Source organism: Lichenostomus cassidix, chromosome 18, assembly GCF_008360975.1.
Source record: "Lichenostomus cassidix isolate B80296 chromosome 18, HeHo_3.0, whole genome shotgun sequence".
NCBI lineage: Eukaryota > Metazoa > Chordata > Aves > Passeriformes > Meliphagidae > Lichenostomus > Lichenostomus cassidix.
The window spans coordinates 7846593-7861467 of NC_139498.1; the positions used below are offsets into that span (position 1 = coordinate 7846593).

General features: G+C 54.4%; 1 protein-coding gene across 7 annotated transcripts in view; it reads right to left on the reverse strand.

Moving 5' to 3' along the window:
* Positions 1-14875, reverse strand: part of SEPTIN9 (septin 9) — a 135684-nt gene that overhangs the window by 9476 nt on the left and 111333 nt on the right. For all 7 annotated transcript variants that reach the window (XM_085077891.1, XM_085077898.1, XM_085077897.1 and 4 more), the window contains 4 exons: positions 8945-9136; positions 4866-4994; positions 4404-4485; positions 3610-3747 (listed from right to left, as the gene is read on the reverse strand). In XM_085077891.1, the coding sequence (XP_084934017.1) occupies positions 3610-3747; positions 4404-4485; positions 4866-4994; positions 8945-9136 (541 nt within the window). The remainder of the gene's footprint in view (positions 1-3609; positions 3748-4403; positions 4486-4865; positions 4995-8944; positions 9137-14875) is intronic.

The window sequence follows — 14875 nt, forward strand, 5'->3', positions numbered from 1 at the left end:
CTCTAAAAGCTTCTTCCCCACTGAGCCTGTGTTCCTGCCTCTTTCATCAGCTTCTCCTTTAAAGACCAGGATGCATATGGAGCGAATGCAGATGAATTCACAATCAGGCAGAGGCTGGAGTTTCAGCTCAATCTACATGTTAAAAGCTCAGTTCCGATCTCTCAGATCCCTCACACATCCGGAGCATGCCGAGGATGCCACAGTGAGCCTGAGAGCAGGAGGCAGAGCCAGAGGCAGCCCACAGCCCTGCTGTGTCCAGCAGCATCCCTCAGGCACAGTGACAGTGTCCATCTGCACCCACTTGGGCACAGTGACAGTGTCCATCTGCCCCTATCCAGGCACAGTGACCATCTGCACCCACAGCCAGAGGGGCCCAAAGCACCTTTGACACAACTTTCTGCTCCAATGGGCTCCTGCAAGTGCCTCATCCATGGAGGTCACTTCCCTGCACCACCCTGAGAACAAAGAGGGACTCCCCAGCAGAGCAAATTGTACATTTTTAGGGTATTCTGTAAGTTTCTAGATATTCTACCAACTCCTGCTAGGCAGATCCCCCAAAACCCTAATTATGTAAAAGAAAGTGAACCTTTTCACTAAAAACAATGCCTGCCTGCAGCTGCACATCACCTTCATGTGAAGACACCAAAGGAAAATACATGGATTAAGGTGATGATGAGCACTATTTGCCCCAAATACATCACAGAAGAGAAGGTAAAACCCAAGAAAATTAATCTATTTTCTTCCCCTTCCCCAAATGGTCCCTGATATTATTATTAAGTTATAACTAGACACACACATGCTTTGGGCTTTGCTAGGAGGGGTGGAGGAGCTCTAAGGGGAGTGGATGGCTGGAGCAGGAGGCACAGGATGGGCTCCAGACACTCCAGCTAGTGCTGGCTGTTCCCTCATCTCCTCTTGCTGTGGGCCTGGGGGAGAATGTGCAGCTGGGCACACCTTGGCAGGGCTGGGGACATCTTGGCAGGGCTGGGGACACCTTACAGGGCTGGGCACACCTTGTGGTGGCAGGACACACGTTATTTCTGCCACCATGAACAGACAGCATCTAAGCAGAAGCTCATTCCTGCTGGTTCCCCTGAAATGCAGTTACAGGACTCAAAATCCACAGTGAGCTGCAAAGTTATTTCCTTTTGGTCGTGCCCCAGATCAAACTAACAGCAGGAATGTGAGCTGTGTGTTGAGCAAACACCAGTGAGGACCCAGCAGCCACCCAGCCCCATCACCTGCTCAGGGAGCTGGTGGGCACCTGAGAGGGGCACTCAGAGGCAGCCCCTCAGCCACCAGCCCTGCTAGAGGCAGGAGAGGTGCTGAGGAGGCCAGGCAGAGTTCCAGAGCCCCATTTCCGAGCTGAAGGGAGCTTTGCAGGGGTCAGAGCAGGGATATTTATTGGGTGGCAGAGCCAGGATTGTGCAGCTGCAGCTGCAAGCCCCTGCCAGCTCAGTCCTCAGCCTTCACAGGCAGGGTTACAGGGGAGTGTTACAGGCTGTGTGTGAACTGCATGGGCTGCAAAGCCTGTCCTCAACTCCCTTGGGAACTCTCTGTGCAGCAGAAACTTCTCTGCTGATTAACCCTCGAGCTGCCTGCAAGGGAGGGCAAGAGTGAAACAGAGCCCAGCAATCCTCTGCTCTGGCCTCTGAATCTCTGCATCAACTTTAATTTCTTTAATCCCTCACTCTTTTATTTAGGAAAAAGCAAGCTCTCACCCAGTGACCTGGGTGACAATGTCCCCAGTGCAGGTCCTACAGCTCCACCAGCCACTGCCATCCTCCCAGCTGGCTCCTGGAGAAGCCAGAGGCACCACAGCAAGGACCTGGATCCCTTCCCATGCCTGGGGGACCACACCTGCAAGGGACCAGGGATCACAAACCTGCACCCAACCTTGTGACAACCCCAGGACCAGGCTCCCCACAGGATCCTCTGCTACAGCCCTGCCACAGCAGCTCCACCCTGCAGAGAGGTGGCCACATCACCCCTTTGTGTCCACGCTGGGAAAAGCCTGTTCATGATGATGAAAAACATAACTTGGGCTTCACAACATAGCAGAAAGGAAACCCAACGCCTGCTCGAGCTCTCAGAGAAGCAAAATTTCTCATCAACATCCCCCTCCCAGTGGGTTTGCCCCCTTCAGTCATGCCTCAGGTGGAAGGAGGGGACGGGTGAGGCGGTGACAGCAGGGACAGCCCCAGCCAGGCTATCAGGCTGCGGGGAAAGAGGATCAGCACAGGGTTCAGCAACAACAGCCCCCAACTGCCGGGCTAGCTTGGATATTGGAAACACATGTTCACTGGAGAGAAGGAAAAAAAGCAGCTGAAAATCCCCACAATTGCTGTTGGCCGGCGGGTGAGAGAAAGCAGAGCGCGGCTGGAGAGGCTCCGCCAGGGGACATGGCAATGGAGCTCCACATCCCTGCCTGCACCCAGCATCCCCAACCTCCCTGCAGGCTCCAAGCATCAGAGGTGTTTTTGAAGGGTTAAACAGCCAGAGCAGGGAGGAAAAGCTGGAGCACAACTCAAGCTGCATGTCAGACCTGCCGAGGCAGGGGCTGCAGATCCAGGCTGAGATAAGTGGGACCAACACGTTAGACTGGCCTAAAAATGTCATCTCCCTTTGAAACCTCCTCTGCTTTCTTGTATTCAACCATAAATGTTTCGTCAGCCCCTCTGCTCCCGATCAGTTACACAAGAGGAGCATAACTGGCCCATGCAGTCATTTGATTCCAGTGAAAGATGCATTTTTGGTCTACCCACTGACAGAAGCAAAACAAAGTCCTTTCTATTGGAATAAATCTCCACATGGGGAAGTGGAAAAGGCTGACATGAATACAGTGCTGGAGGCTTAAGTTTACTTTTGAAAACAGACCCAAAAACATCCCAATGCAGACAGAGCCAGAAGTGGAAGGAATTGACACAAATCAAAAGGAAACTTAGGTCTCGTTTTATGTTGTGATACTTTAAGTCACATTTTTCAAGACATTTTAAGCGCCCCAGATTTTCAGGGTGGGCTGTGTGCCTAAGGTGGGGGGGGAGCAGAAAAGGAAAAAAATAGAGTGAGATCTGGGCCTTTTGATGTTGTCACTTGAGAAGTGCCAGAGCCAGGAGAACTCTGGGCTGAATAAACAACATCCCACTTGCAGACTCGTCAAACAACCTACAAAATATCCTTACAGGGTGAGGGTGTTTGCTGCCTTGGAAGCATAAGGAAAACTGGCTTCACCCCTTACAATGTCGGGGCAAAGGAAAAAAAAATTAATGTTCTGCTTGCAAAAGCAGCCTATCCATCCAATTTGAGACCTGGTGTCCATTCACTCCCAGTAAGCCAGGTGACCACAGCAGAGCAAGCAGCTCCCTGGAGCTCAGAGAGGATTTTGTGGAGGAAACACCACATTTCTCTGGGGTACAGCAGCTCTGCTGTGCTACTGCAAGGGCTCCAGATGGTACAGCCCTAAAAGGATGGCTTCAAGCTGTCCTCGAGCTCCTCAAGCCCCAAAAACCACAGGAGGATCCCAGGGAGAACTGCCCTGGTGGCTGAGCTGCCCTGATGGGACCCAGGAGAGGGAAGGCTGAGGGGTGGCAGGGACAGGGGGTTACATACGAGTGGCCGGTGGCTGGGATGAAATAAATACAGCAGTGCACCCGCGTGTCGGGGATTCGCTTCTTGCGGTTGATGTTGATCTCCTCCTGCAGGTACTTCTCGTACTGGTCGTTGATGAACTTCATGATGGGCTGCCAGCTGCAGGGAGACAGGAACAGGGGGTGGTGTGAGGGAGCTGGACCACCCTGACCCTCCCACCTGGCCTGTGTGAAGCAGAGCCCTTTGAACCAGGGATGCTCAGCATCTCTTAAATCACAAACCTGACATGTTCACTGCTTAGCAACTCCATGCACTGCTGCAGGAGGGATTTACTGGCTGGTTTAGACAAGCAAGTGCTAAAAAGTGCTCCCTTCTCTCCCCCTGGACCTGGCTGTGGAGCAGCACAGGGCTGGGACTCATTGCACGGTGTCATGGCACAGGAGCAAGAGCAGAATCAAAGCCCCCAAGCCCAGCCCAGCTCAGGGTGGCAACAAGGCACCTGCCATGGGCCAGCCCTGGGGCCATCCTGCAGAGCCAGGCACTGTCCCAGGGCTCAGAGTTCAGCCTCCAGAGCCACATGAGCAGGGTCTGGGGAGTGGCCCTGCTGGCACACAGCTGCTCCCGGCCACAAACAAAGGCTGTCTCATGCCTGGAACAGCAGGATGTTTGTGGCTCTCACGGGGAGCATGGCACTGCGCTGTCACCACAGCAACCCTCCTTCCTGCTGCCCACGGAGCAGGGGGGCACAGCACCAGGGTCAGCATGTGCTGGGTCCCTCCTGCCTTCCCCCTGCAGCCAGGGCAGTGGCAGCTCACCAGTTCTCGTTGTTGATGTGGTCCCCAAAGCCCGGGGTGTCGATCACTGTCAGCTTCATGCGAACTCCTTTCTCCTCAATCTCTGAAAGAGAGGAAAGCTGGGGTGAGAGGAGAGTGTTGATGGGTGCTCTGGCCAAGCCCACCCTCCCAAAGTCAGAAATGCACCTTCACAGCTCCTCCCAGGCACTGACCAGCCCTCCAAAGGGATCCAGCCCCATACCCACCCTGAAATGCTGTCCCCACGGCCACCTCACTGGCTCCCTTCCAACACAACTCAATGCTGATGAATAAAGGAAAAATAGATGTTTTCTCAGCCCTGCAAGCATCTCTGGATGGTAAAAGCCCGTTCAGAGAGATGAGAGTGGAGGTTTATGGAAGTCCACAACCCCTGAGAGTCCCCAGAGACACAAGGCAGAGCAGGACCTAAAGCCAAAGCAGCAGGTGGGACCTGCAGAGCCTCACCGTGAGTGATGGATTTGATTTCAATGGTCTTGGGGATTCGCTCCTCAGAAGTTGGCTGTACAGATTTCCGGCTGATCTTGGATTTGAAGAGAGTGTTGATTAACGTGGATTTCCCCAAGCCACTCTGACCTGGAAGAGAGCAGGATAACCCACGGTCAGCACTCCCTCCTTTCCAGGCTGTTCTGTCAGGGGCCAGGGGATGGGGCTGCTGACAGACTCAGCCTGTGCTGGATCTGCAGCAGGGACAGAGGGAGGGAAGAGCTGCAGCTGGAGCCGAGGAGCTCAGTCCAGCCCAGCCAGGAGGATGCTGGAGGTAGCAGAGCCCCTCTCTGGCTCTGAGCAGCCAGGCTTGCTGGGAGTCAGCAGTTCTAGAGCTGCTTCCCTGCATCCAGGCACAATCCCAGCAATCCTGAGGACAGGCACAGTGCTGGGGATGTTTAAAGGGCTGAGATGATGCCCAGCAGGGCACAGGGACCAGGAAACCCCAGGAAGAAGCATCCCAAGTGTGTCTTCACTCTCCTGCAGTCACATCTGTCCAGCTCCACAGGGAAAGTTTTGGAATAGCTTGGCAAGCCTTTATCTGGGCAGGACTAACAACAATCCTACAAACCTCAGCCCTGCTGCATCTGCTGCTGCTTCCCTGCTGGACTTGCTGTTGCAATCAGCCCAGCTGGCTGCACAGACACAGGTCCACGCCAGGAGCTTCTCTGAATCCCACAAACAACACCCCAGGAAGCACACGAGATTCCACAACTCTAGCAAAACAGCCATCAGAGAAGCATTTTCATGCTTTATATCCCAGAGCTGATGCTGATCTGTGAGGAAAGGACACCAGCAGCTCTTGACTCTCCAGGAACGGCTGCACTGTGAGCTTGGAGAACAAATTTTCCAGAGCAAAGAAAACAGAACAACTTCTCAAAACCCAGGGAGCAGATATTTTGTGCTCTCTGCAAACACTGCAGAATTCCTGCACACACCACGATGACCCCAGTGGCCCCGTTCTGCCAAGACATATTGCAGCCAGTTATTGTGGCACTGCCATCAGCATGTCCCTTGTCCCACAGAGTGTCCCTAAGCAGAGCCAGCAAGGGTTTCACCCACGTCCTTCAGGGTCCTGGCCCATCCAGGCTGCCAAAGCCAACAGTAGGATCAACCAGCATGGGGCATCACCTCCTGCCATCACCCCACTCCCTGATTAAATAGCAATTTTAGAGTTGAGTTTGCAACATCACCAATGGCTGCAATCCAGCACAGGAAAACTCTCAGCCACTGTCTGAGCTGTAAGGAACTGCTGGGCTGTAAGGAACACATGGACCAGGCTGGGGGCAGGTGCTCCTGGTCCTCTGCTGCCTAAAATCACAGGGCCAAGAACAAACAGGTCTGGAGCTGGGCATGCAGAGCCAAAACAGAGCTCTCATTGCACCAGTGCTCACCATTAAATGGAGCACCTGGGGAGAGGGGAAAGAGAGCTGACACACCGAGGAAAGAGGGGTGACACACTGCCAGAGCTCTGGGCAGTAAGTCTCTGCAGTTGTGTCTGTCCAAGCTGCTGGAGCTGCACTGCCTGGAAGGGGACCAGGTGAGAGGCACCAGCAGCCAGGATGTGATGTCCCATTATCACCACAGCCACCGTCTGACCTCACTGAGCCATGATGGGGCTGCACCTGGGGATCCTAAGGCTGTGGCACAGGCAGCTGAGTGCAGGGCAGAGCCCTCCTTCCAAGAGCCCTGGTTTGCAGCCCACTGCTTTTCCCAGAACTGAAATCCAGCAGGGGAAATGCAGCTGAGCCTGGCCAACTCTGCTCTCCTTCCAGCTGCTTTGCACTGAAAACTGAAAGCAAAAGATGTGCTTTGTTTTTTTGTTTTTGTTGGGATATTTTCAAGTTTAGACATTTTTCTTCATCTCTTCAACCTTAGAGGACAAGGAGCTGGGCTGAACTCAGCCTGCAGCCTTCTCTCAGAGCTCTGGTTGGGATTGTGAAACCCTTTTGAACAGGGACCTTGGTAGAGTGGGCAAAGGGATTTCCCAAAGCCCCATCACAAGGACACGGTGAGGAGTGACCCCTGCATGGCAGCAGTGCCCAAATTCCTACCTCCCTCCTCCCTGCCCTCATCTCCTGCCTGCCAGACTGAGATAGGAAAAATTTCAACTCCAGGACTCGCAGCTCAGGCTGGATGGGAATAAACCCACCCCTGGCAGCCTGGCCATGGCCAGGGAAGCACAGCAGGATGAGAGCTGCTGCTGCCTCCAGCCTCAGCCCAGCACGCCTTCCCCAAGGTGCTGCTCCTCCCGCATCCCTCCCGCTCTTCAGGGAGGGCCAGAGCTCCACTTGTTTATGCTGCCCCGAATTCCCAGCCTGTAAACAGCCAGCCCAGCGCCTGCCAAGGGGAGAACAATGTTTTCCAGGCGCGCCGCAGCATGGGGCCTTCGTACCACACACAGTGCTGCCAAGGCAGAGCCACTCCTGAGCATCCCTCCCTGTCTGCACAGCGCAGAGCCGGGGTGCTGAGAGAGCACAGCCTGCTCCTGGAGGAATGGGAACGTGCTCCTGGAGGGATGGGAACGTGCTCCTGGAGGGATGGGAGCCTCCTCCAGCAGGAAAACGGGAGCTCAGCTCAGGCAATCTTGCTTGCAGGCTCCCAGCACCAGCACAAAGATTCCTCTGCCGTGGAAATGCTGCTCTGTTAGCAACAAAGTGCTGGATTGGTTAAAATACCTCTCAAGAACTGGTTCTGCACTGACCAGGCTTGCTGTGATCACCCAGCCCGGGGAACATTCCGCACAGAGGGAATGAAAATATCAAAATGGGAAAGGCAGAGCATCTGCAGAGCTTGCTGGGAAGCTGCAGCACACTGATATTCTTAACAGAATTAGGAAACAATGGATCAGGCCCTTCCATAGCCCCATGCAGACCCCCAGGATATCCCTGGGACATCTCACAGGCACCACCTATAGCCTTACACAGCTCCTCCCAGGAAGATAAGGGATGGTGAGGCCCCATCACCACACCTCTGCTCATGGCCTGGACTTTGCTCTCCTCATCCCCCTGCAGCTCCCCTGGGAGACTCAGGCAGGGAGAGCTGCTGCCTGACCAGCCCAGCCCCAGGGAGCACAGCCCAACCCCAGGGAGCACAGCCCAGCCCCAGGGAGCACAGCCCAGCTCTCACAAGGGCTCCACAGGGCCAGGCCAGACATTAACAGCTGGAAAAGAGCAGAAAAGGTTTATTTCCCTTTTCCCCCTTGCCTGGTATCCCAGTGTCTGCCCAGCTCTCCAGTACACCCAGCATTTTGCAGGTGAGTGGCTGTGCCATCCCTGGTTTTGGGGGCTCCAGGAGCACAAGCCCCACAGCTGAAGCAGTGATGCAGCCAGGGGTCTCCAGCAGAGATAAATCTCCTCCATCCCATCCATCGTGCAGCCTGGGAGAGATAATGAACAGGAGCTTGTGGGCAGCAGGATTTGGGCACACAACCCTCCAGCCCTCCCTGCTTGCCTGTGGATCCCCCCTGGGATATCTCATCTCTGCTGTGCTGCCCTGCATGTTCCCAAAGGAGCCACACAAGCCAAATGACTGAGCTATGCAAACCACTCCTGCTGCTCTTTACTCCCACCGGTAAATCACTGGGTTTGGCATTTCTTCCCTGGTAGGTGTAGCAGGGCTGCCTGAATACAAAAAAACTCACAAACATGAATTTTACCCAAATTACTGGAAGTACCAACAAGGATGAGGGCTCTGGAATACCAGCAGCAGTGCAGCCCCTTGAGCCTTTCATGTGCCCTCTGACTGCTCAAGCCAGAGCAAGACTCCCAGCAGAGCTGTCAAGGCAGCTCTTGTGAGCCCTGACTCCCCTCGAGGTGCTTCTCTCTGGAATGTGCCAATGGATAATACATCCCGAGGTGCAGGAGGGTGCAGAGGACCATGGACCACACCACACTGACAGCTTTAACTCCAGCCGAACTCAGGCAGCTCCTTGGGAGCAGGGTTTGCTGACCGAGGAGACTCCAAAGAGGACAAACATCCAGGCAGGACAATGACAACACCCAACTGAGCGCACTGCAGGCAGCAGGGGGACAACTCACCCACGACCATGATGTTGAACTCGAAGCCCTGTTTCATGGCTTTCCTCCTCAGCTGCTCCAGGATGGCATCGATGCCCACGTAGCCAAAGTCAGCAGCTGGCTTGTCCGGCCGTGCCGGCGCCGCCTGCTTGGGGCCAGCATCCCGCGGAGCGTCCGTCATGCCGGGAGCGTGGCTGGGAACGGCCTCTGGACCTGCGTTGGGAAATACACCAGGTTAAAATGGTTTTTATATAGCTTTAGTCAAGGGGTTTTGGTCGCCTTTGCCCCGGGAAAAGGAATTTTAAGTTTCTTTCCAGGGCATTGCTCTACCAGGTGAGGTCTGATGAGCTTAACCTCTCGACAGACTGGGAGATACCCAAAAGATAATGACCATCAGGAAAATATCAAAGGTCATCAGCAAACATCAGGCAGTATCTACTCCAGACCTGACCCCCTGGCATGGTTGGAGACATGTGGTCTGAAAAAGGCTGATAGGAAAATCAAGGCGTGAGGACTTAATTAACATCAGAGGCAAAGAAATCCTGGTCCAATAAGAAAGTAAATACTGAGAACTGTGCAACTTGGGACCAATGAACATTGAACCAATGGATTTCTATGGGTTTTAACTATATAAATTTTGGGGAAAAATCTAGTAAAACTTATGTGTCATGGAATGATCTTCTCTGCACACCTGGGCTCTGTGTGGATGAAATGATTTCTGTGGCACATCCTGGCCAGAACAACATCCTGGCCAGAAATAAAGTAATGCCTTGACTCTCTAACACTAAAATGTTGCTTGGAAGGTTTTTGTTTTTCCAGCAGTTTCAGTGACAACAGGGTGGTCAGAGGTGCTGCTCCTGGCAGGGAATCACAGGAGCTGCCTGCTGTATCCAAAGTGGGAATAAAGCACATGCAGAGACTCAGAGTACCAGCAGGCTGGGGGGGAGGAGGCTTGTGGGATCTTCCTCTACAATAATTACATTAAATTTTGGATTTCCTTTCTCCATTCACTGGATTCACCTTGATCCCTGGCCACTCCAGCAAACCTGCCAGAGCAGAGAGATGCTGCTGTGGGGGTGTGAGCACACCAGGTCCCACAGAGCAGGACCCAGCACCCAGAAATTGCTCGGAGTCTGTTTAGTGAGTGTCAAAGGCTTCCAGCCCCACAGCCCTGTGCCCAGCACTGCTGTTAAAGGCTGGCAGACCTACACATCCCACTGGAATTACAGCACTGTGCAGCCTGCTGGTGTGAACAACTCCCAGCCGCGTTCTGGGGGAGCTGGATGGCTTTGCAGACACACAGAGTCCTTGGCATCTCCTGCCACGTGCCCTCCTCGAGCTCCAGCTGACGCAGATCTGAGGCTGCCAGCCCTGGCTTGTGGAAAACCCAACACATTTGCATTCAAACGGGTTGTGCCAGACAACACCCACGCAGCCACAGAGCTGTGATCTCGCTCTGATTCTGTCGATATCTGCTCAGAAACCCAAACCCTTCAGCTCCCCTCTGAGACAGGCTGCCTGTCTCCCCTGCGAGATGCTCCAGCCCGACAAAGTTCTTCAGGAGAAGTAAATGTAAAACTCCTGCCTCAGCCAACAGCTTTGTAAGAAAATCCAGGAATACCAGCAGTATCTATTCCCCCAGGCACCAGGCAGAGCATCAGCCCGGGAAGGACAGAGAGCTCCACGTGTTTTGGGGTGATGCAGCCTTGTCCCCTGCCAGCCCCAGCTGCTCTGCATCACCCACAGCGGATACAGCAAATATCCCCAAGGCAGAGCATGCACAAGGCCAGCCCAGTCCCCTGCAAGCTCCTGGAGGCATCAGCCATGTGCAGCATGTTCCTCTGATCCAGGCACAGAGAGGGAGCTTTTAGGAAAACACACTTCTAAGAGCTCTCCCCACCCCAGGCTGCTGCTGCTCAGTGCCTGTGTCCCTGCAGCCACCAGCCTAAGAGAGCATTTTGTTCTTGCTCAGTGTTTTGCAGTGCTTATTTATTATTTTTTAATCATCTACTATTATTCATAAAAACATCATTATTTGCAAAGTCCTCATCCCTCCAGACAGCAGCAGAGCTCTCAGTTCATCTCACCCCAGTTATTCCTGTTCTTTGACGATGTGCTGCCTGCTTTTCTCTCCCTCCCTCTCTCTGTGGGAGTGTGGCTGGGCCAAAGGGGCTCCTCAAACACGAGCCCATCATCACTTCTCCTCTGGCCATGTCAGACCAGAGCCTGCTGGGCTCTGTGAGGTGGAACCACACTTCCTGTGAGCACAGCACACTTCCACGTGCTTAATATAGGCCAAGCAGAAAAAAAAAAAAAAAAGAGCAAAAACAAACCTAGAACTAATCCCAAAGACTGTTGGGTCACTTTGAACACTTTTTTCCAACCCACAATCCTGGGCTGTGCAGCTGAGTGTTACTCACAGAGGTGCTAGAGAGCAAACATGCTGTCCCTGACACTCATGGGAGCATCCATGGAACTCTGCACAGCTGGAACTGCACTGCACTGGGAGCATCCTGCTCCTCCTGGGAACTCTGCACAGCTGGAACTGCACTGCCACTGGGAGCATCCTGCTCCTCTCAGGAACTCTGCACAGCTGGAACTGCACTGCCACTGGGAGCTTCCTGCTCCTCCTGGGAACTCTGCACAGCTGGAACTGCACTGCACTGGGAGCATCCTGCTCCTCTCAGGAACACTGCACAGCTGGAACTGCACTGCCACTGGGAGCATCCTGCTCCTCCTGGGAACTCTGCACAGCTGGAACTGCACTGCCACTGGGAGCATCCTGCTCCTCTCAGGAACTCTGCACAGCTGGAACTGCACTGCCACTGGGAGCTTCCTGCTCCTCCTGGGAACTCTGCACAGCTGGAACTGCACTGCACTGGGAGCATCCTGCTCCTCTCAGGAACACTGCACAGCTGGAACTGCACTGCCACGCTGCCCCTGGCAAAGTCAGCCAGCCCAGCATGCCCGAGGCCTCACCACAAATCCCAAATTAGCCCCGTTCCAAAATGGCAAGGCCAAAAGTAGAAAAAAAAAAAAATCCCTGAAGAACATGAAGAAAAACCCCAAAAATAAATCATGTGGAAAATATGCTGCCACCAGCAGCAATGCTGGGTTGTGCAATGGGTTTAACTCCTCCAGGCACCACTTGTGCTCATGGGACAGACCAAAGGATGGGATGGCAAACAGGGACACTGGGGTAGGTAAGGTGCAGAGAAATTAAGGAATTAAACAAAGCAGAAAGCCATTCTCCTCTTGACAAAGGCCAGGAGCATCTCCAGCACCTCAAGGAGCAGTTGGCAGTGTGCAGAGGAGCTGACCTGTCCCTGGGCAGGGGGATGTGAACTGTCCCCAGCTCAGGGAGCAGACATTCTGTGGCTGCCTCACCAAACTGCCCTCAGGGGGAGAAGAAAGGCTCAGGGGTCCCCAGACTCCAGCCAGACCAAAGCCACAGGAAGAGCAGCACCCCTGGCAGGGCAGCCCAGAGCTTCAGCTGTCTGTGGGGAACTGGTGATTTAAAGCACCTGGGTCCTGACTGGGGAAAAATACAACAAAAGTCAGTATATTGCAGCTAGGAGTGTCTGCAGGACAGCAGGGATGCAAAGCCACCAACACCCCAGCAGCACCAGCAAAATCCCAAGGGAAATTCCACAACTCAAACACGCAATTTTTTTTTGCAGCTTCCCAGCTCTCAGCTGGTCTTTTTTTAGCAAAAACTCCAGTGTCACACTTGGCTCCAGGGGGTTTGTGCCAGCAGAGGCAGGGTGCAGCCAAACCACAGGAGCACTCCGTGGCACACAGGGACGCTGTGCTGGGTGGCAGGGAGCACTCCCAGGAGTCACTTGTCTGAAATAGAAACATCCTAGAAGTAAATTGGAGCAGAGCAGTGGATGCCTGGGGCGCATCATGGGCACATCCTGGGTTTGTCTGACCTGCTGTGCTCTCTGCAGGGGCACTGCAGACCTGTGGTGCTGTCAGAGCCAGTGTCACCGAGCTGACCCTTCTGGAGCACTGCAAGGAGGGATGAGTTGATAAACACCCCATTATTGCCTGAAATCCCTGATTGCTATCAAGTCCCTGGCAAGAGCAGGACCAGACCTCACATGATTCACCTTTGTCACCTTAACCCAGCTGTTGTCCCTCCCTCGAGGGGACATCATTTTGCTGATGGGGCAGAGAGCTCAGAGCCTGCAGCTCTCTCCCACTCAAGAGCTCCTGGATAAACATCAAGCACATGGGAACATGTGCATGTGCCATATTTAGACCTCCTGTGCCAGGGAAAGCCTGTCCACATGAGCACAGGGGATGTGGAGATGCTCAGGGCAGCACTGCACCGAGCAAGGACAGAGCCAGAGCTGTGGCTCGGGCACGGCTGACTCAGGACAGCTGCTCCAAAGTTGATTTTGCCAAAGACTCGGGGCTGTTGCTGTGTAATTGATGCATGTCAGACACGAGCCAAAGCCAACATCTGTGAAGCAGCAGATGAAAGGCACCCCGCGGGGAGGGAAGCCCCTGGGAGCCCCCCGGGGACCCTGCTGCTCCTGCAGCCAGCTGGACGCCGTGTGTCGTGGGATGGGCTTGGCCAGGGGCTGCTGGAGAGGCTGTGCTGGTGCCACGAGGCTGCCACAGCCCGGGACAAGGCGGGCAGGGCATGCAAGGACAGCCATGGGCTTGCCCAAAAGCCTGAGCCCAGGCTGGGCATCCTCACTGAGGATCTGGATAGGGAGCTGCTGGAGATGGGTGTTTCACTGCACGTACACAACGGTTAAAGGAGGCCTGCAGAGGCTGATCTGGGAATGTGTCACCCACCCCAGGTCCTGGCTAGACCCAGCAGCTCCATGCTCTGCTGGTGATCTGGGAGAGCAGAGCTGATCCTGGAGCAGGGCTGGTCACAGACCTGGTGCTCAGTGACTGCACAGCACCCAGAGAGAGGCAGGAGGCTGCACCTCTGCCATGGCCACCTGTCAACACATCCAAACCATTGTCCACTCTATGGATGCACCACAATCAATGGCAAAATGCTAATGCTTGCAGGGCAAATCCAAGAAACTCTCCTTGGATGCCAGGAACACCAAGCACTGGCCACCTTTTGAGGTGCTGCAACCAGTTCTGCAGAGCTACAAGCACCCAAAAGACCAGGACACTGTGGGTAACTCCCCTTTCCCCCACACAACAGGTGCTGGAGATGCCATGGGCTCCCAGATGGGTTGGATGGCTTCATGCAAACACAGAAAGCAGGTTCAGAGCAGTGAGCAGTGGTGTATCAGGGTGGGAAAGCACAACCTGGGCAGCTGAGTATCCACAGATTTTTCAAGGGAGAAGTGTGGACCACCTAACCTTTCGATTTCTGGGAGCAGTTCTCTTGGAGAAATGTGCCTGTAGGGTGTCCCAGAGACATTTATAGCTGTGAAGAGTGAATCCACAGCTCGTGGCTAGGAACAGCTGGCTGTCAGGGCTGCAGCACACGCAGCCTCCAGGGCCTCTCCCCTTGGCACACCGAGCCAGTGACCACAGGCTATGGAAACCGATCCAACCTGCGGAGGAGGTGGCAGAGCCACAGTTCTCCCTTCCCAGGGGACAGGAGGAGTCAGAAGGGAGGGAATCAGCAAAGCCAGGACTGGATGCCATCCCAGCATGGCCCAGGCACTGCTGATTTTTTCAGCTGCCCAGCCACTGCCACCATGGGATCCCCTGGTGCTGAACGTGGCAGGTCCCTGCTGGATTGTGTGGGTGCCAGGGAATGTGAGGCACAGCTCAGCCTGAAGCTGGAGTGGCTCAGCCTGGCACATAGGGCAAGTGCCACAGACCCTGCAGCACCAAACTGGAACTAAGGGATATTCCTATTATGCAGTTAATACCACCAGCACTTGGCTGGCACTGCCAGGCCAGAGCTGGAGTCTGTCCCTCGCATCCCTGGGCAGCAGGCTACAGTTTCAGGCTGGCCACCAGCCC